Source organism: Cibotium barometz, chromosome 43 (assembly GCF_041138505.1).
Source record: "Cibotium barometz isolate CiBa-2024 chromosome 43, ASM4113850v1, whole genome shotgun sequence".
Classification (NCBI taxonomy): domain Eukaryota; kingdom Viridiplantae; phylum Streptophyta; class Polypodiopsida; order Cyatheales; family Cibotiaceae; genus Cibotium; species Cibotium barometz.
Window position 1 is genome coordinate 35,737,643 of NC_141088.1, and position 20,691 is coordinate 35,758,333.

The 20,691-nt window shown below is 39.5% G+C and overlaps 1 protein-coding gene across 3 annotated transcripts in view; it reads right to left on the minus strand.

Moving 5' to 3' along the window:
- LOC147613871 (heterogeneous nuclear ribonucleoprotein Q-like) overlaps nt 1-5,989 on the minus strand; it is a 31,437-nt gene extending 25,448 nt beyond the window's left edge. The window contains exons 1-4 of one of the 3 annotated variants that reach the window (XM_086781849.1): nt 5,856-5,989; nt 4,972-5,730; nt 4,221-4,337; nt 3,963-4,103 (exon numbers count right to left, since the gene is read on the minus strand). In XM_086781849.1, the coding sequence (XP_086637975.1) occupies nt 3,963-4,103; nt 4,221-4,337; nt 4,972-5,670 (957 nt within the window). In that variant the 5' untranslated portion in view covers nt 5,671-5,730; nt 5,856-5,989. Of the gene's footprint in view, nt 1-3,962; nt 4,104-4,220; nt 4,338-4,971; nt 5,790-5,855 lie in introns of all 3 variants that reach the window. The other 2 variants (XM_086781850.1, XM_086781851.1) reach the window with 2 other exon arrangements.
- Nucleotides 5,990-20,691: the final 14,702 nt, after the last annotated feature.

Here is a 20,691-nt window from a genome sequence, read left to right on the forward strand (position 1 = left end):
CAAATAATGTCCAGTGCTCGGTCTTTGGCCGCCACATGTATTAAATAAGTCCTGCTCAATGTGTACTCACTTATAAGTTGTCCGGTCACTTATAAGTGACCGGACAACTTATAAGTGAGTGTGAACCTGCATCCATAATTATTAACATGTGAACTCATAAAGCTGTAAATTGAGTTTTTGGGAATACTTACCACCTGCAAAACACATGTAGACCACCTGTCAGTCCCAAACAGGTGTGCACATACACGTCGACAAGGTGCCCAGGCATCCCCGACCCCATGGACAACACAGGCAAAAATCTCAGGCATTGTCCAGGCAAACAAGACAAGTCATCCAAAGATAAAATCAAAGTCATGCACACACATGAGTGCAATTATATTGGAAGAAACACCCATCTACTCAGTTGTACCCGATAAAATGTCCAAGGCTCATGATCCTTCCAAACCTTCCCAAAACATAAATACACAAGATCTCCAAGATAGCTAGTCCCAGAGACTTTCATCATGTCAGGCTCCATGGCCATACATGTACACCATGTCAGGCCCCACAAGCCACACATGTACTATCATGTCAGGCTACACCAGCCATACATGTACTATCATGTCACGCTACACCAGCCATACATGTACTGTCATGTCAGGCTCCATATGCCACACAAACACACCATGTCAGGCTACGCCAACCATACATGTATGTCATGTTAGGCTCCACATGCCACACATGAACAGTAGAAAAATAGAAGCTGTAAGGAATTGTGTGACATTTGGAGGCCATGATTGGCTAGGATCTATGTACATCTTGATACATATATACAAAAAACATTATTTCATCAACATCTCTCTCTCTTCTATCTGTGCTTTGCATAGTTCTTAATACAAGCAAGTCTTTCGCCAATAAATGGGTATCAGAGGCTTGTGGAAGTCCTAGTGGTGCTGAGTTGGTGCAGATTTGGAAACGCACAATACAAAGGTGGTGGTTGTTCAAGTCTAGACAAGAAAATGCAACCAAGTGGTTCTTCAATATCAATAGGTATCCCGGTGTTGCCAAAATGAGGGCAACCATGGGATATAGAGCCCCTAAGTGGATATCATGGGATATGAAGCCCCAAGATGCTCAGCCCAGCAGCCATGGTACAAGGATGAGGGAAGGAACAAGGTGTTGTAGGTTCCAAGAAGGGATCTAACTCTCGGCCCAAGAAAGGTACAAGGCTTCAGCCCAAAGAGGGGACAAGAAGAACAAGTGCACGCAGAACAAAGCATTAGAGATTGGAGCAATCCAAGGTTGCAGTAAAAGGTTTTAAGATAGGATCTAAGTGGTCAAGAGTGCCTCAAGTTTTGGAAGCAAGATACCAAGGATGGAGTCCACACGGAGCACAGGGATGATGTCAATCATCTAAGATCAATTGGATTCCATCAAGCTTAGTAGAAGGGGATGTCACATACATAGACGTGGACATACTTAACCCTCTATTTTAGCTAGGATTAAGAGCCTTTTTAGGCATTGACCAGTTCTTTTTATGGGATCTTGGTAATTTGTTATACAAGGACCTGGCCGACAACACTCAAGTACAAGTAGGGACAGTTCCATAAGCCTATAATTCATCGGATCCCTCATAGCTGGGACAGGTCATAGGCATAGAGTTACCTTTTGGAGGCCATAATTGGTTAGGATCTATGATTCTATGTACATCTTGATACATATATATACAACAAACATTGTTTCAACAACCCCTCTCTCTCTCTCTTCTCTCTATTCATCATTGCGTTTTGCATAGTTCTTAATACAAGCAGGTCTTCCGCACATTACATGCTCATCTTCTCCCTTCTCTTCCTGTACCTATTCTGCTTCTCTGTCACATGCATCCCGCAAGATTTGGGCCACAAACTCCATCTCCTCTATTTCACCATATTCACTTCCTCGCGCTGCCCACCTTGCTGCAGGCAATTACCATCTGCTAGTTCTTCCTCTTACCTTCTTTTTTATTTTTCTTCCTCTTTCTCCTCGAGGCTCATCCTCTCCCTTCTCTTCCACTACCTCTTCCCTCGAGTGAGCTCCTCTCTCATGTGCATCCCACACTTGGATGCCATGTGGACACGAACAAGTCATTGGTGTACCACAAAGGGTAATCAGGTCAAATCGTTCCAATCCCGCACTGAAATTGTAACCCACTTGCAATATGTAGTGAAGTATAGGGTGTCCAAACACTTATTAAACGTGTCAAGCATTTGAACAACCCCGGTCAATGTCTAGTGTTTAGTGTCTAGGACAATGTCCAGTTACATGCGAACCTATGTGACCAAGGTACTAGCAGCACCCATTTATAAAAAAAGAAGTGTGTAGGGCTGTTGACAGCCCCATGGTTAGCCATACAGCTGCCCAAAACAGCCGGCCAGATGGAAAAGAGCAAAGCACCCATAAGCGACCCCCTTTTTGGTCTTTTGGAGCCACAACCACCAGGGCCTATGAAAAGGGCTTTGGTGCCCATAGATCCCCCATCAACATTCATGCAAGTGTCACCCTCAAGCAGCCGATTGCAGCCCATTGAAGCAAAAGGCAAGCACTGCCACAGGTCCAAGAGGCAAGTAGCAAGCCTCAAGGGAAGTGACCAGTTCAGCCCTTTTCCTGGCAGCCCGTGTGCGTAAAGTCAGTTTGCTCCAACTTTTGAAAAAGCAGGTCAGGTCAGTCTAGTCCATTGTGCAGATTCAACCCCGGACATTGTACTCAATGCACATTGCAGTCCATTGTGCAGATTCAGCCCCAAACATTGTACTCATTGCACATTGCAGTAATAAAGCAACTCACTATTCCTGGTAGGAGCCCTTCAGAGGGTTATTGGGACCGTATCCTGTGTATTGAGTATTCTCTTTCTTTACCTTGCATTAAAGGGAGAACTGTTCTATTTGCAATCTACCAAGAAGATTCATAAGCTTTCAAGTGTTAAACTGGTATCAAAACTCTGCCTTGTGAGCTCCATTGAGACCGTGATTGCATTGGCAGCTCATGATAAATGGCCCTTTCTCCATATGGATGTCAAATCAGCCTTTCTGAAAGGAGGTCTAGGTGTAACAGCCACCAGATTTTCATGTGCAAGGACAGGAGGACAAAGTCTATCGATTCACGAACACTTTAACCTGTTCCGCAAGCCTAATATCATCATATTGATTTAACATCAGACTCACTATGAATCCTTTGGAAGCCAATGTTTCTCTCTTCTTAGCAGGAAAAAATTTTGCCTTGATTATTCTGCATGTAGATGATCTGATAATTACAGATAATCATGAGGAAAAGATCCAACCCATGAAGGAGAACTTGATGCAAGAGTTCGAGTGAACTTCTCAGGATGAAGATCTGGCAAAGCCAACTCAAAAAACAAAGGCAAAGTGTCCTTGCCAAGCAAAAGCTCTATTCAAAAAGCTTGGAGCTCAAAACAGCCTCTCAAGAAAGAAGCAGCTTCTGCATCGCAAAAGCAAGTAGATTGTATTCCTTATTATAGATTCTGAATGTCAATAAATATCATAACATCATCCATATTTTGCATGAATAACTTTGTCAATAAATGTAAGCTTGCATAGTCACATAGAATGGAAGCAGAAATGAAAGTCATATATGAATCAGAAACAGGCCCAAAACTAGGAGCCAGAAACGGCTAGGAAATAGCAGGTCCCAACAAACATAATGTAAAAACTTTGGGAAAATCACAAATAGGGGTAATTTTGAGCATAACAGAAGAAAAGATTCAAAATAGACCATAATTGGGACAATCTTGTGAGGAGATTTTGAATACAATAACTTCGCAGGCATGATATTCTGAGTAAAAATCTGGAAACCAGAAATAAAACAACGAGACTCTCAAAGCAGAATTCTGTGTTCAGGCTATGAAATCCTTTCCTATGGCATTGTGCGGTATACTACACCATAATTGCCACAATATGACCATTATAAACTGTATTAACAACACATACCATAAGCAATTCCACATTGATTATCCCAGCAGCTCTCTCTAATAAGACCCTCTGAAGTTCTTCTTTGTCCCAATTTTTTGGCACATTACCAATGAACAACTTGTTCTTTGCTTGAGAGGAAGAGAAACGCAACTTTCTACCCTGTTTTCCACCATTGCAGTACTATAAGTTGAAATACAAATTTGCCTCTTTAAAATAAGAGTTGAGCACACTTAGTTTAATTAATGCAGAAGTGTAACCTAGAAGGCCATAATTCACCTTCAATTCTCGTTCATTCAAAGTTTCAATTGCCTTTTCTGCACTTTCCTTGTTTGTAAAAGTCACAAAAGCAAAGCCTTTGTTATCCCCCTTCTCCTTGTCCCTCATCACACGCACCTGCTCAAATCAAAAACACTGATTCAATCACCACTCAACCTTGACTAGTGAATTTATGGGTTAATTGGGTGCACCTTGTTTTTTTGGGGTCTGTAATGTGTATATGGATGTGTGTGCGTGCGTGCGCGCGCGCGCGCGCGCGAGGGAGAGAGAGAGAGGGGGGGTCTATATGCATGTGTGCGTGCGCACGTGCGCTCTCCAACAAACAAGTCTGTGTAAAATAAACACTGCTAAAGACAAGGATAAGATGCAATCTGTATATAAAAAGTACAACAACAACCTTCCTAAAAACCTCTTATCCAAAAAGCCCTAGCTACTCCTTAACTCAAGCAACTCTGGTTACTCTATTTAAGCCATCACCACCAAGCCGTGGAAGCAAGACATGTAATCCCCTTTCAAAAAAGAAATATGAAACGTTTATGCACTACAAGAAAGCAGGAAGAACCCCACCACGCCTTTAGAGGCATGTGAGGTGCAAGTGGTGAATGACAGCCTCCTTGACAGATTAAAAGAATAAAAAGGTGATAAACAAAGCACCTTCCAGTGTGTGCCCCAACCTTCATTCATGATTTTCTCCGTTAAAGAAAGGTCACCAAAATTGCAAAGACAAGGAGGAAAGACAAAATAAGCCTACCTCATAGATGTCCCCACAAGATGCACATAACTCTTTCAAGTCATCTTCCACTGTGTCCTTCGTGATGCCTCCAATGAACACCTCGGAGCCATGCGGAGGGCGTGAAAGGGGATCATCCTTGTTCTCTTCCATCTTCTCTTCAGCTTGCTCCTTTTCTTCAACATGTACCGTTTCCTCATGTGCAAGTGCGGCCTCTTTGTCACCATCTGCTTCCATGTCGATTTTTTCTGCTTGATACAACTCCTCTTCAGCCCCAAGAGATGCCTTCTGATGCACATCTTCCACATCCACATCTACATCAAGGCCACCTTTGCCTCCTCCATCCTCCTCTTCATCTTCTTCGACCGGCTTTTCGTAAGGTTCGTCCTGATAACCGATACCACCATCTTCGTCATGGTATCCAGCACCATCATCATCATGTTCATCATGGTAACCCATGCCATCTTCTTCCTCAGCGATGTCAAGGTCAAGACCTTCTTGACCTTCTTCGTCTTCTGCTTCTTCTATGTCTTCTTCCTCTTCTTCTACTACTTCTATTTCTTCATGCTTTTCATCGTCTTCTTCCACATCTCCTTCACCTGCAACATCCTCTTCTTCTTCATCTATGATGTCTTCAAGCTCCTCGTCACCAATGTCCACATGTTCCACCTGATCTTCTTCTTCCTGAGAAAGCTCGGGAGATCCTGCTTGGTCCGCCATTAGAGCAGTGCAAGCCTCACCTTCAATGAAGAATTCGGGCAGGATTTTGCAAGTGCGACCCTGCAGATTTACCCAACTATATGAACAAAATCGGGCTGTGCCCACGCGCACACATAGAGCTGAGAGAGCTTCAATTGAAACAAAAAATGGTAATGAGAAGCGGATCTTGAAAACCAAAAGCTTACCAAGGCTGACAGTGCAAAACGGTAGTTGAAAATTGAAGGGCAAATGGAGCTTCCGGCTTTACCTTCAGTGTAAAGGCTGTTTCAGAAATCCACTTTCGACAACCTTGGATTCACCTTTTTAGGGTTTATATCTATTTAATTTAATGAAGGCCACAACCAATTGCTTTCGAGTTAGTATATATGTTTTAATTAACATTCTACTTTTTAGGGTTTATATCTATTTAATTTAATGAAGGCCACAACCAATTGCTTTCGAGTTAGTATATATGTTTTAATTAACATTCTAATTTAATGCACATTCAATCATGAAAAAAGTTACATTAAGAGCCCAAAAATATTTAGCCATCCTCCCTCAATTGCTCTCTAGAAGTATGTCACTCTCATGGTTCATGCTTGAGAGCACCAATTCACATCTCATCGTTCAACGGAAAAGGACACTGTCCAATGAGAGGAAAGACTGCTAATTTTACCTATGTGTGTGGCTAGCCATGGTCACACCATGGTATGTCACATGTGGCAATCTAGCCCATAGCCTAGCAAGTAAGGAAAGACTTCTTGCATATCCGAAGTTCGAACAATGATGCTAATCTCTCATGGCTAAACTCAAACGACAAGTAGCAAGCAAGGAGGGGGGAAATGCAAGGATTGCATCCCCATTGCCTGTTTGAATAGATAGCCACGTAACAACAAAGTGACTAACCACTATGAATCATCCCCTTCAACCAAACACACACATGCACATGCGCGCACACACCCAAAAAAAAACAATGCTGATAGCAAGTGGCTAGGTTTGATTCAATGTACCTTCTTGAATCATTTGTGTGTACAAAACAAGTTAAGGAAAAAAATCACATATCACATAATGTAATTTCGATGTCAAAATGTGTTGCTAAGTGTGTGAAGTTTGTTGGCCTACTTTTAAAGTAAACATCTTATGTGTCCTTTCAATTAAAAATAAAAATGCAAAACCTTCATTGTTTTTTTTCCAAAAATAAGAGTTTAGTGGGTGTTGTTGTCTAGATAGCACTTGAAGTTGATTTTTGTCTTGTTCCTTTGTTGTCCTTCTTATCTATTTCCACACTTTTCTTTTCATATTACTTCTTTGATTTGACCCATTATGATGTCTATGTGCATATGTTTACTCAGAATGTGCGCCCTACTACTTTGTTCTCCCACATATCTATTTCCACACTTTTCTTTTCATATTGCTTCACTAGTTTGCTCTTTGAGTTGAGCCCATTATGATGTCTATATGCCTATGGTACTCCATTTAGAGAAATTTTGCAGCATACTACATATCTTAATATGCTGAGAGGGTTAGCAATACATTGATACAAGAGTTTGGCATGTGAGTTTTGCAGCATACTACATATCTTAATATGCTGAGAGGGTTAGCAATACATTGATACAAGAGTTTGGCATGTGAGTGTGTGATGTAATACTTGAGAATAACTTTCCTAGTTTATCGGTTTGGTTTCTGTTTTCCCTCTTAGTACTTCTTTTGGCCTTTTCACTCCTTTAATGGGTGAACTTAGACTTGCCCTCTCTAATTATGGGTATATTCACCATAAGATTGCCTATGAGTTGGAGAAAGTCAACAACAAATTTATTATTTGTTTGTCTCAACTATTTTTGCTATGGTCGCATCTCAAAACTTGTGATAATGACATAGAATACTAGAAGCGAGTATGACACTGAGCTCCTTACATGGCCTAACATGTATACCTCTCTCCTCTCCTCTCCACCTACCTGCTTTCTATTCCTCATGCGTGCCTCTCTCCTCTCCTCTCCACCTACCTGCTTTCTATTCCTCATGCTTGCCTCTCTCCACTTGCCTATTTCCCTCCCCTCTTGCGTGCCTTTCTTACCCTGCAACTTGTGCCCCACCATTCCCCCTCTTTTTTATGCATTTCCCTCTTGCCCACCATTCACCCCTTTATATGCATCTTTGCCCATCATACCCCCCTTTACCTGCATCTTTGCCCGTCATACCCCTCTCTATGTGCCCCCCCAACCTCGCTCCCCTACTCTCTATTTGCATGTTGAATAAGTGTCATGTAAATGACACTTAAAAAGGTTATACATATTATGAGAAAAGCTGGCAAATGACCAATCTTAATAGATTAGGGTTAAGTTTGGGTGCCCAAGTGTGAATAAGGGCCAGTTGTATATAAGTGAATTTCTCATAATGAATAGACACAATCCCCCTTTTTGCCAATTGAGTTGTGCATGTCTAATTTTGCTCTATCTTGTGGAGAGAGAGAGAGAGAGAGAGAGAGAGAGAGAGAGAGAGAGAGAGAGAGAGTTAAAAGAAGTGTATGATTCTTGGTGCATATGCCTCTTATTCATTGTGTGAGAGTGAGAGTGAGTGAGAGAGGTGAGTCCTTAAGTGGAAGTGTTAATGCCAACTTTAATGTTTCTATTGACCTTTACCTAATCTTTAACTAGGATTGACATGTACCTTGTAATAATTCTACACCTTGCTAGCTACTTACACGGCTAATTGCATGGAGTTCATTATTAAATAAGTAATTTACTATTTTTAGTATCTAGTTACTTGATGATTATAGACTGACTAAAACTTTTCCTAAGTTTGATACCTATTATTTTTTGTTAGTAGGTGTTTTATTGAAGAATTAATTGTTGATGTGACCCTTTGATATATGTTGACCTTTGACTTGCACTAACTAGGTTAAAAAAAGTTGTAACACCTAATAAGATTAAATGTCGATTATTATTTCTCAAGTAAGTGTACCTTTTTGAGCAACTTAAATTACACAATATTATGACTTAATTTCAGTAAATCGACAATGTGATTCAATTGCACAATGTGACTTAATTTCACTACATGGACATGTGTTCTAACTATATCAAAAAATAATAATAAAAACTTATGGAAAATTGAATGTACTCTTTAGATTCAATATGTATGAGCTTTGACCAATCTACATGTGCATGTGCTCTCTCTCTCTCTCTCTCTCTCTCTCTCTCTCTCTCTCTCTCTCTATCTCTCTCTCTCTCTCTCTCTCTCTCTCTCTCACACACACACACACACACACACACACACACACACACATATTTCTTACTTGATGTATACATGCACACACGTGACATGTGCACACATATGTATGCACACACACACACACACACCCCCCCCCACACACACACATATTTCTTACTTGTGCACCTTAGGGTGCCCCCTTTACTAACCCTAATATCTTTTTCAGAGCTAGTATTTCTTTTAGCCCTTTCCCATGATAACCTTCATAGTTTTGGAAACGTTTTACAAATGAGATAGACTTGCAAATAGATTGTCTAGATGGATACTCACACACACATCGGCGAGTTTTTCACTCACGACCATAAAAAACCATAGATTTTCACATCAATACGAAGTCCTCAAAACCACATTGTAAATCATGGGATTTCTTGTCCAAAAATCAAAAAATCTTATCTTCTTATCCTAAAATATTCCGATATAAAAAACCTAGTTTTTCACAACTGTGGAAATATGAGTCTTTCACGTCTAAAAAACCTCGAGAAAATCACGTTGTGAATTTCTTGAGAATTTCACACCAAAATATTTTCATAAATTGAGGATATTGACTTGTCCACATGAACTGAGCCATTGACCATTCAAACTTACTGCAAAAAGAGAAATTTTTTTTGCATGAAAAATTAGGAGTTTTTCACGCCCTTAAGAAATTCACGCCAAAAATATTTTCATGTTTCTCGACTTCTAAGGTAACCAACCAGTGTGGTGAAAGTCCATTAGTGGTAAATTGTCATTCAACATTGAAAAAAAGTCTGGTGTAAAAATCTAGAGTTTTTCATCGTCGTGACTATCTTGGGTTTTTTCATGTATGACTATCTGTTGATTTTCATGCTATGATTATCCTTTGAGATGTATTATTTATTGACAATACCTAGCCTAAACAACTAAGAAAATAGTACCGATCAAAAGGGTGGCCTTGGGTTTTAAGGATAACTGAAAAAGGCGGGCATGAAAAACGAGAGTTATTCACGTTTGTGAATAACTCAACCTTTGGGTAACCAAAGGTCCATAAACAAAATTTGGGTACAAAGATTGATATTTGGCATGCTTGCTAAAAACCCCCTTTTCATACACTTGAGATCATGAAATATTTTGGGAGATGCCACACGATAATGCATTGAATTAAGCAAGATCATTACCAGTAGAAATAGGGATGGTGCATATAGCACCTCCCCTCTTCAAACTTTTATTGAGAGGGAAACCTTAAACGAGTCTCAAGATCCCATCTCTTTCACTCCAAGGATTAAGAGGGATGTAAAGGGTATTGCACTAGAATTGGGGATACCTTAAACGAATCTCAAGATCCCATCTCTTTCACTCCAAGGATTAAGAGGGATGTAAAGGGTATTGCACTAGAATTGGGGATACCTTAAACCAATCTCAAGATCCCATCTCTTTCACTCTAAGGATTAAAAGATATGGAGGTAGAGATAAACTTTCAAGAGGCCTTAAAAATAGTTATAGATTTATACCAATAGAAACAAGAATTGGACGCTAGGACAACCTTAGTTAAACAAAGATATAGAGAAGGAGGGTCAATCCTAGAACCGAATGTTTCAGAGAAGGAGAGAGTAGAGGCTGGAGCACATGCCCAAGCCCTAGCACAAATATTGACAGAGGGAATGCCCCATCTATAAGGCCAATCTAAGAAGAGTCAAAGGTTGCATGGGCGAAGGGCTACCTCTTATGGGCTAGGAGAACCCAACTCAAAAAAAAAGTGAGAAACCCAAAGAACAAATGTATAGTAAGGAAGATATTAACGAGTTGATAATCTATCTTGAATTAACGAGTTGATAACCTAACCAAAAAAAAGAAGAAGTGAGAAACCCAAAGAACAGATGTATGGTAAAGAAGATATTAACGAGTTGATAACCAATCTTGAATTTCTTGCTCACACGTGCAATAGTGCTTTTGCAAGAGCAAGAGAGATTTCCCCAGAGGGGACAAGCACTAGATGCAAAATTTTCATCCTTCCCCACAAACTTGGATAGAGAGGATTATCGCAAAAGAGATTCACCCACGAAGGGGGAGGGGAAGAGGGAGAGAAAATGTACAGTATATTAAAACAGCTTATGAGCCAATCTTGGGCTTAGCTATAGCTAACCAAGCTAATATATTAAGGCTTACAATTGAAATAGGTAGGTGGTGGCCAGGGAGTTGGGAAGTTCTTACAATCATGCCCTGTTATATGCACATTATGTGTGCATATACTAGGAGACTAACCCACAGTAGGCTTGTGAGCATAGGAACAAGCTCTAGTGGAGCATGGGTTAGGACTAACCTTAAGGGTTAAGGTTAGGGTCAGGCATCCAAGGGTCACACATACACATGGGAAATGGAGAGTCAAGAGTCACTTGAGGGCCCTCCTATATAATAGGGACATGGGGCGTACTCAAGGGAGGCTTGGGGGCTTGGAGATCAAGGCTATGCTATCTTGAGGCTTAGGCTATGCTCTCTTGATGTTAGCTTGAGGCTAGGTTATGTTATGCTCTCTTGTGTAGAGGATCATAACTACTCACCTACCATTTCACACTATAGGTACATGCTATTGGATTGGAGTTATACCTCTTGATGGTATGGGACATCAACGTAAAGGTATGATGTATTTCATTATAATTCATGTGTGCATCCCTTGGACTCGGAAGTGGCCGGGTGGATGAGTTTATGCCTGATTTATACATGTTTATGCATAACAATTATCTAGAGAGATCTTAGGGTTTTAATAGCGGTATCAGAGCAATCTCTAGTTAATTATTATTATTTTTTCTTTCTTATTAATTTTTAGCATTTTTTGAAGTAAATTTTAATATTCACTAAATAAAAAAGTTATTTTGTTGATATGTGTTGGTGATTTTGCACGTGGATCATCGATATGGCGGTTGGAATGCGTGTTTCTTCTATTCAATGGACAAATCGACGTTGCAGGGGAATTCCGTGAGTTTAATGCTATTTTTTTCTATTTTCTGTAGCATTAATGGAAATTTTTACCAAAATACCACATATTTTATCGTGGATATTTTTGGTAGAATGGATTTCCTGAATTTCTATAATTTTTAGGAAATTTTTTCTAATTTTTAAGAAATTTTTAGAGCATTTTTATGGTTAAAAATGTATTTTTAAATGCATTTTTACGGGTTTTTCGTCACGGATTTTCTGCTGAAATGCAGTAGGGACAGCATGTTGATGCATGGAATGCTCTCCCTGGTCTGCGTGGGATCCTCTTCGTCTCTCAAATCTGAATTTCTCTTCGAATTTCCTCTCGCCCATGTTGTGAACACCTCTTATATAGGCACAATTTTATTAAACACTAATCATAATTAAATTTTAATTATGATTAAGCTTGGTTTAATTAAATTGTAATTAAAAATTAATTGATCTTTAATCAAAAGATTAATTGATCTTTAATCCTCCTCTCTGTTAACAGAGAAGGAGGGAGTGGAGAGAGAATTGAATGGAGAAGGAGAGGAGAGAGGGGAGAGGACTCCCTCTCTCTTAGTTTCAAAATACGCATGCGGGGGGGAGGCTACAACGCACCCTGCGGGCGAAAATCGCTCCCCTCTCCCTTATTTTTTTAAAAAAGCTTAAGGATTAAAGCTTTATTTCAAGATTTTGATTTTTTAAAAAAGGGTTTTTCTTTAAAAAAAAGCTTTTGAAAGCCTTTCAAAAAAGCTTCGAAAAAAGCCAGAAAAAAAATAATGAAATTTGAGATAAAAATTCTCTAAAATTTTTTGAATTTATTTTCTTGAAACCTCTTGGCTTTTTGCATTCCCATGAAACCTTTTGGCTTTTCGAATTTCGAAAAATCTTTTGACCTTTCGGATTCCAAAAACTTTTGACCTTTCACATTCCGATTTTTTTGTCTTTTCATTTTCCCGAAACTGTTGGCTTTCCGTATTCCGCAAAAACCATTGGGATTCCAAAATTTTTTGACCGTTCATATTCTAAATGCGTTCGGGGTAAATTAAAAATTTCAAAAAATTCCAAGAAATTAGTTGAAAATTAGACAAAGGTTATTTTAATTTTTTGGAAAATGTGGGGTTGGTGTTTGACATGTGGTGTGTCCTTTCAGGCACCCGTGACCATTCAAATTCCTTTAAAAATATATTTTTTAACCCATAAAATTAAAAAATCCATTTAAATTATAAATTTTCATTGGATTTGAGAATTGTTGAGTGGAATTGGAAATTTCATGAACGATGGGATTCTCAGGAAAATTTAGGAATATTCTAGAAATTATTTTTAAAAATCTTAAAAATTGGTATTTTTAAAAATATCAATGGTATTTTAGCAAATCTATTTGCTGAAAATTTTCTGGAAAAATATAGGTTTGGAATGCCATAAGATAGGTTTGGTGGAATTCAAAATTATCGTATTTTGAGGCCCTATAAAATTAGGAAAAAAATCATGATAATTCTTTTTCTCAAGAATTTAATATTTTTGAGGGTTATTTAATGTTGAAGTACGTTTTCACGTGCTGACATTAAATAGATGCGGGTTATTCGTATATTATTAATATAATTATACCTCGTATTAGTAGATATTTCTGTTTGGATTTATTCTAAACGATGTTTTCATGATTTTTTTCCATTGTTTAGCCATTCTTTTTGGACATGTTCCATACTTTTGATGGCTAGAATCTGCGTTCAAAGTGTGTCTCACCTTTGACACTTTTTCATGATAATTTATTTTGCACTTGTTTAAGTGTGGTCTATGCTTAATTTTCTAAGCCTAAGATAAATTCTACCATGGGTCAGTTGATCGGTTTGTTTTGGTGGATTTTATTGGATGTTTTTCAAGTTTTATTTGGACTCATCAGGTTATGCCTAAATCACTTGTATCTAGGGTTTTTTTTAATGAGTGTTACACACATGTTTCACTTGCTTACTTTGGAGTTTTTCTTGAACAACACCATGTTCATATACTCCAGATTGATGAGTTGGCCACCAATTTTAATGCTTCTTTTGGCATGGTTAATGTTCATTAGATGGTATGCATTGATTTTATGATCAACTATGGTTTTCATGGATTTGAGGAGCTTCTATGCTTTTATCCATGGTTTTATAAGGATCTTTTGATCTTTTGGATAATATCATGTGCTTTGAAGGTAGTATTTGCCTTCGTTTTTTGCACATAATTTTTGACTATGTTTCTTGTACTTTTGTACATATTCCAACTTAGATACCTAGTTGCTTATATATCTAGGTGAACTGTTATTTTTCTACCCCAACTTTATTGAGTTTATTGGGTAGTTTTCATTAGAAAGGCACCAATAATTCAAAATTCTTTTCTAATGATGTACTCAGAAAGAGTTATTCCTTGATGTAGCATCAGGTGTATAGAGACAGGTTTTAGTATGTGAAAGTCTAGAATAAGTCCATCTTATTCCTTTTATACAGGATTTTATTCATATTTCCTAGACGACATACTAGGGAGTTTCAAATTGGTAAGGTATGTATGGGTGGTATCTGGGTGGTATGGGACGCTAGCCACCGTCACATATATTATCTTATGGGATAATTTAGGCTTAAGATTGTTGCTTTGCTAACATCACTTAGCATGTTGACCTCAACATTCAAAGATAATTTCATTTTATGAATTCATTTAGTTGTTGTGTGGGAATTCTTTAGATAAACTTCTTTTATATATAGCTTGCATGTTTTGATGAGGGTAATCTCGTCGGCATATTCACTTGTTGAAATCTCTTTCTTTAGAGTTCAACGTAGTTTATCTTGTTGTGATTGGATTAAGGAAATTTGGATTCTTCCTTTGTTGGCATTTATTTCTCTAGTTCCGTACTTTAGGTGATTTATATAGTCCACCTGATGGTTTACATGTACATATCTGATCATCAAGATGACTCTCTATGTTGATATGGGTAACTCGGGATGCCGATAATACCATGTGCAGATGTGGGTATGTCAGGTCACCGATGGATACCTAGTTCCTGCTGTTATAATGTCATGTTTTCCTACTTTATTTCGAATGGTTTACAACGAGGAAACTACTTTGAGTATGAGTTCCTTTGATCATCCCCGCAGTCTGATGGGCAAACAGAGCGTATGAATCAAATTGTAAAGGATATGCTTCGTGCATAGTCTCTGGAAAAGAATCAATTTGGGAAAAATATTTTTCAATGATGGAATTTACCTATAACAGTTTTAAACATACGGTTATTGGTTTTAGTCCGTTCATGCTTATGTATGGGTATCAACCCAGGGCACCTATTGATGTCAGTCTTAAAGGACATCGAGCTTGATGCATCGAGGGATTTCTTGCGCGTGATATTCAGGAAATGCTGATCGAAGCTCGGGATTCTATCAGGAGTGCTTAGGATAGGGCACGGTTCTATGCTGATAGAGGACGCTCAACTTGGTCTTTTGAACCAAGAGTGTTGGTTTATTTAAAAGTTCCTAAAGATTTTCATACTTTGTCAGAAGGAAAATGCTCAAATTTGCCTCCTAGATATTGTGGTCCATTTCGATTTATACATCAGATTGGCACAGTTGCGTATGAACTTAAACTACCTCCACATGTTAGAGTTTATCTAGTCTTTCGTATCAATAGATTGAAAGGGAAACTGGGAGGTGAGGATAACCTAATTACTCCTCAAGAACTCGTTGAAGTCAAAGAATTATCCTATGTTTCACATGAACCTGATAAGGTACTTGAATTCAGGGAAAGAAAACTTTGTAGTTGATTAATCCTTGAGGTTAAAATTAGGTGAAAAGATAGGGAAATAGAGGATTCGACTTGGGAGTCGGTTGATATTGTTCAGTGCAGTTCTCCTTCTTTTCATTGCAAGAGTGCAATGTTTTTGAGAAAGGGGAAGTATGTTATATGCACATTATGTGTGCATATACTAGGAGGCTAACCCAGGCTTGTGACCATGGGAGCATGGGAACAAGCTTTAGTGGAGCATGGGTTAGGACTAACCTTAAGGGTTAAGGTTAGGGTCAGGCATCCAAGGGTCACACATGGGAGATGGAGAGTCAAGAGTCACTTCAGGGCCCTCCTATATAATAAGCGCATGGGGTACACTCAAGGGGGGGGCTTAGGCTGTGGTCTCTTGGTGTTATCTTGAGGCTAGGTTATGTTATGTTCTCTTGTGTAGAGGATCATAACTACTCACCTTCCATTTCACACTATAGCTACATGCTACTGGATTGGAGTTATACCTCTTGATGGTATGGGACATCAAGGTAAAGGTATGATGTATTTCATTATAATTCATGTGTGCATCCCTTGGGCTCGAGGGTGGTCGGGTAGATGAGTTTATGCCTGATTTATGCATGTTTATGCATAACAATTATCTAGAGAGATCTTAGGGTTTTAACATACCCTAAGGCATAATCCCATGAATCCATATCATATAGCTAAACTAATACAAACCTTTAACAAAGATGGGGATCCCATTCAGTACGTGGAAATCCTTGAGTCAATTTGTGAAAATTGTGGACATATTAAAACGAGCTTACAAAGATCCATTCTTTTTCCCTTGTATTAGGTGGGAAGGCACACCAATGGTATAGGATGTTTAAGTCTAAAGATAAATTTAATTTTACTTGGCTTAAGAATGTTTTCGTGCCAAGCTTTGCTAAAAGCAATGATAAGTGGAGCCTAGTGGTGGCAGAGCTCTACAACATCAAGTAGTAGCAAGCGAATGATAAATGGAGCCTAGTGACATAACTCTACAACATCAAGCAACAAGAGATTGAGTCAACGAGGGATTATGTCTCTCAGCTTAAGCACCTAAACTCTCAATGTAAGCTTCAAGAGAGGCTCAACAAAGATGATCAGCTATTGTTGTGCTTCCATAATGGAGTATGAGCCCCTAGGATGCATGACTGTTTGCTCTTATCTAGATGTATGTTGCAAATTGGCCATAGAATTTGAAAACAACATGTTAGTTTACCACAGCCTCAAGAAAACAAGGCTCCATCTTCAACTACGCCTTCTTAAGTACCAAGCCACTCTAGGACGGGTAGGTTAAAAACATGACTATCGATGAACTCACATTGGCAATTCTAGAAAAGTTCAAACTAAAAAAGGTAAGGGAACCTCCTAGAAATTATCACCTTTATCTAAGAAGGGAGTTAGTCTGTTGTTCAATATGGAAAAAAAATCATATACGAGCAGTGAATGCCCATATCTGCGACCTAGTTCATCGCTATGTTACGCACATTGTAGAAGATTGGGATATCATGAAACATTAATGTGCAGATATGGTGCTCAACCGCTAGCACAAAAGTGAGTAAAACTAGACTAACTCTACCCTGTACCAGCACCACCAACCCCCCAACATGGAAATACGGGACCTACACCGTAGCTAGGATAAGGGTACATACACAATAAATTTATAGGGGGTACTCAACGTACCTTTACCACCACCTGTACAACCACCTCCACCAAAGATTACTCCAATCAAGCAAGTTTTGATCGAAGAACTATCGGAAGAAAGTGAATATCTGTGTGTCTGAGTTTAATCATGATTTTATAAGGAGCCATAGAATATTGTGTCTAACTTCTCTATTATGCAAGGAGCAATACTAATGCTCATGTTTTAAACCTCTATATAATGGAAGAGAAGAGATGTGAACATAATAACTATGAGGAATTCTACTCAGTAGAGCAGAGTAAGCACCAGAATATCAAAGCTCCAGTGTCTACATGTACAAAGAAGCGAGGAAGCGTCAACTTCCCCCACTCCTTCAACAACTCTTAGCTTGATTAGTGTATGATTTATACATATTACAACACCATTAAATGTGTTAACATGTGCCCAAACCCACCAAATGAGCAAAGACAAGGTGGATGTTCTCCAATCGTTGATTCTTACCTCAAAAAAGGGGAGGAGACGACCAAAAAGGGTAGAAAGGATGACTCAATGGTCCTGATCCAGGATGGTTTGGATGAAGGGACCATAGAAACAAGTTCAACGGGGTCAAGTCAAGAAAGTGTCCCTATATAGATAATTCCTAACCTCGATAGTTGATTTGGGGCATATGCCCCCTGTTTGAAAGTAGTCATGTTGGCATAAAAAACTAGTATGGCATTTCATGGGAATGAATAACTAGATTGGTTTTTCATGGCCATCTAATATTTGATAAGAGACCTTTGTAGGTAGTTTAATGGTTTCATGCATGTTTCGTGGGCTAAAATTTGATAAGAATATATTGGGGAGGGTTTTCAGCAAAGTGACTATTTTTAGGGTTTCCCTTTAGTTCTCTTTGAGAAGGACATGATGCAAGCTTTGTGAGTGATAAGTATCATGATGCAGAGAAGAGAAAGACACACAACATATACATGAGGATGGATGATAGATGATATGAACCTAATAGCAGTGAAGCTTAGGGTCGACTGGAGATGGGGCACACAACATTCATCACAAGGCGACCAACATAATGTAAAATAGGATGAACACATCATGGGGTGAGAACCCCTACCTTGCTACTAGGCAAGGTGTATAGAAGCAAGTAGGAAGCAACAATGGAGGTGATGAAAAGTAATTGACATAAATTCCTGTCGAGCAACTGTCCCAACACATAGTTCCAAGGAATCCGAATGTAGTCCAATCTGTGCCGTTACCACCGCTAGTGCTAGGACCACAACCTCCACATCCAAGGATTACTCCTATAAACCAGATGGGTTGTGAGTCACATAGTGCATGTGGGGATTATGAAGAGGAGATAGACCCCACTGCTCCATACGGGATTGATACGTTTGAAATGACTCCCCAGTACTACATGGAGGATCATTTCGGGCAAGTCAAGCCTGTATATCAAGCGGCTGCTCTCGCCACAAGAGGGCAAAACCTTAATACCTTGGCAAGGAGACCACCTCTTCAATGCTACGATTGTGGTGGACCGCATCGTGTAGCGGAGTGTCCTAATAGGCTACAGAAGATCGCTACTCAAATGCAACCAAATCAAGGGAGCACATCGGGAATGCCGGTACTTACATGTAATCGTTGTGGCATAGATCATTTGATCGCTCAATGTCCACATAATCCTAATGCACCCAAGATTACGCCATTGAATTTGGTTGAGGTCACCAACCAAGCACGAGGAACCACACCCGTTGTACCCGTGAATGTAGTTACACAGTCAATGCTTCAAAATCAAAACTACATTCTTGAAGAGAGGGATACTGCATCAATCGCTCAGGCAAAGAAAAAGAAAACACGACGGAAGAGATCGCTTAATGCCACGAGCTCCAAGCCTAGTTCAAAGACTAACATAGGGACAGGACACAACCCCGTGTATATGAATGATCCTGAAGATGATTCTGATTCAATAGAAACCATGGGGACCAAAGCCACTACCTTAAGGGAGGAACCCACTCGGGAGCTCAATGAAGGAGAATCAAGCGAGTACATAAATAAGGGGAAACAGAAGGAAACTTTCTCGGCCCCACAACCAAGTCAGTTAATGCCCTCTCGACCACCCAAACTGACTGAGACTCCCCAAGACAAGCCACGTGGGCCAAAAACCCTCAAGAAAAAGATTGGAACTTACCCAAACCTAGTTGAGGAGATTGAACAAGTGCAACACTTAAGGGGTTTGGTGGAAGAAACAAAAAGAGAACTGGAGCCAAACCTGAGAAAAATCAAAATTCCAGACATAGTGTTTCCTATGCAAGTTCAGCCTCACAGGAACCATAAACCGTTAGCTATACCTAGTATCATTCGGGAAGAAAGTGAGGATAGGACATCAGGAAGTGGGCAAACACCCTTTTTGCTTGAAAGAATGTTTAGTGAGGGAATGCTTGACCCCATCGAAGAGGAAGTGATTCCATCTTCACCAATCCCTAGTCAAGGGGCGATGTCTCGAAAAGTACCGTTGAATATGTCTAAGCTAATGGATTTCATGTCCTCTGAAATCAAAACCACGATCATATCCAAATTATACGGAGATCCTGAGCTATTCTTAGCTCTTCGGGCATTTCTCAATGGAGAACTAAAGGCAGGGCTACCACAATTTGTAAATATGGATAGACCCAACACGCTTCAAGATGAAGGGGAGCATTGGGATCTACAACCCAACTTAGATGAAGATTTGGTCGTTGAAATACCTGTTAACAAGTTGGGACAGTACTTTGAAGGTGACGAATCTAATGCAACCCTTCCCATTACTACCAAGGGATTAACTCTAAAGGGAATCCTTGATGGTGGTGCTGGAGTGAGCATTGTGACTAAAAACTGTTGGGAATCTATGGGGAGACCTCACCTGAAAGTTACAAACATAGTGGTTAAGATGGCAAACGGAACTATTGCTAAACCTATTGGAATGTTAAGGGACCTTAAGATCAAGGTTCTGGGATACAAGGTACGACATACCTTCATTGTAATGGATTTCTCTAAGCATCCTATGTCATATCAAATGATCTTAGGACGTCCTTTCATGAGGGAAGCACAAATGGTGCATGACTGGTTGAAAAACCATGTCTACCTACAATTCCAGGATTCTGTCATTCGAGTTGATCTCGAGAATGGTCGTGCACATCCTTTAGGAAGCAAGCTTATCATTGATAATCGATCGGATACCACTATTCACTCCGCCCCATTAAGGTATTGCTATACATGCAAAAAAGAGGCTGATGATGGGAAAGATTCTCCTTATATGGATGTCCTACAGGGTATGACTGAGTCGGATAACGTGGATTGGGTACACCTAGCGGCAACCATAGACACATAGGGAAATAGAGGCACAAGTTGGGTAACACCTGAGGGGGCAAATTTCAGTTAAAATATGGTAAAATTTAAACCTTAATAAATGCACGTAC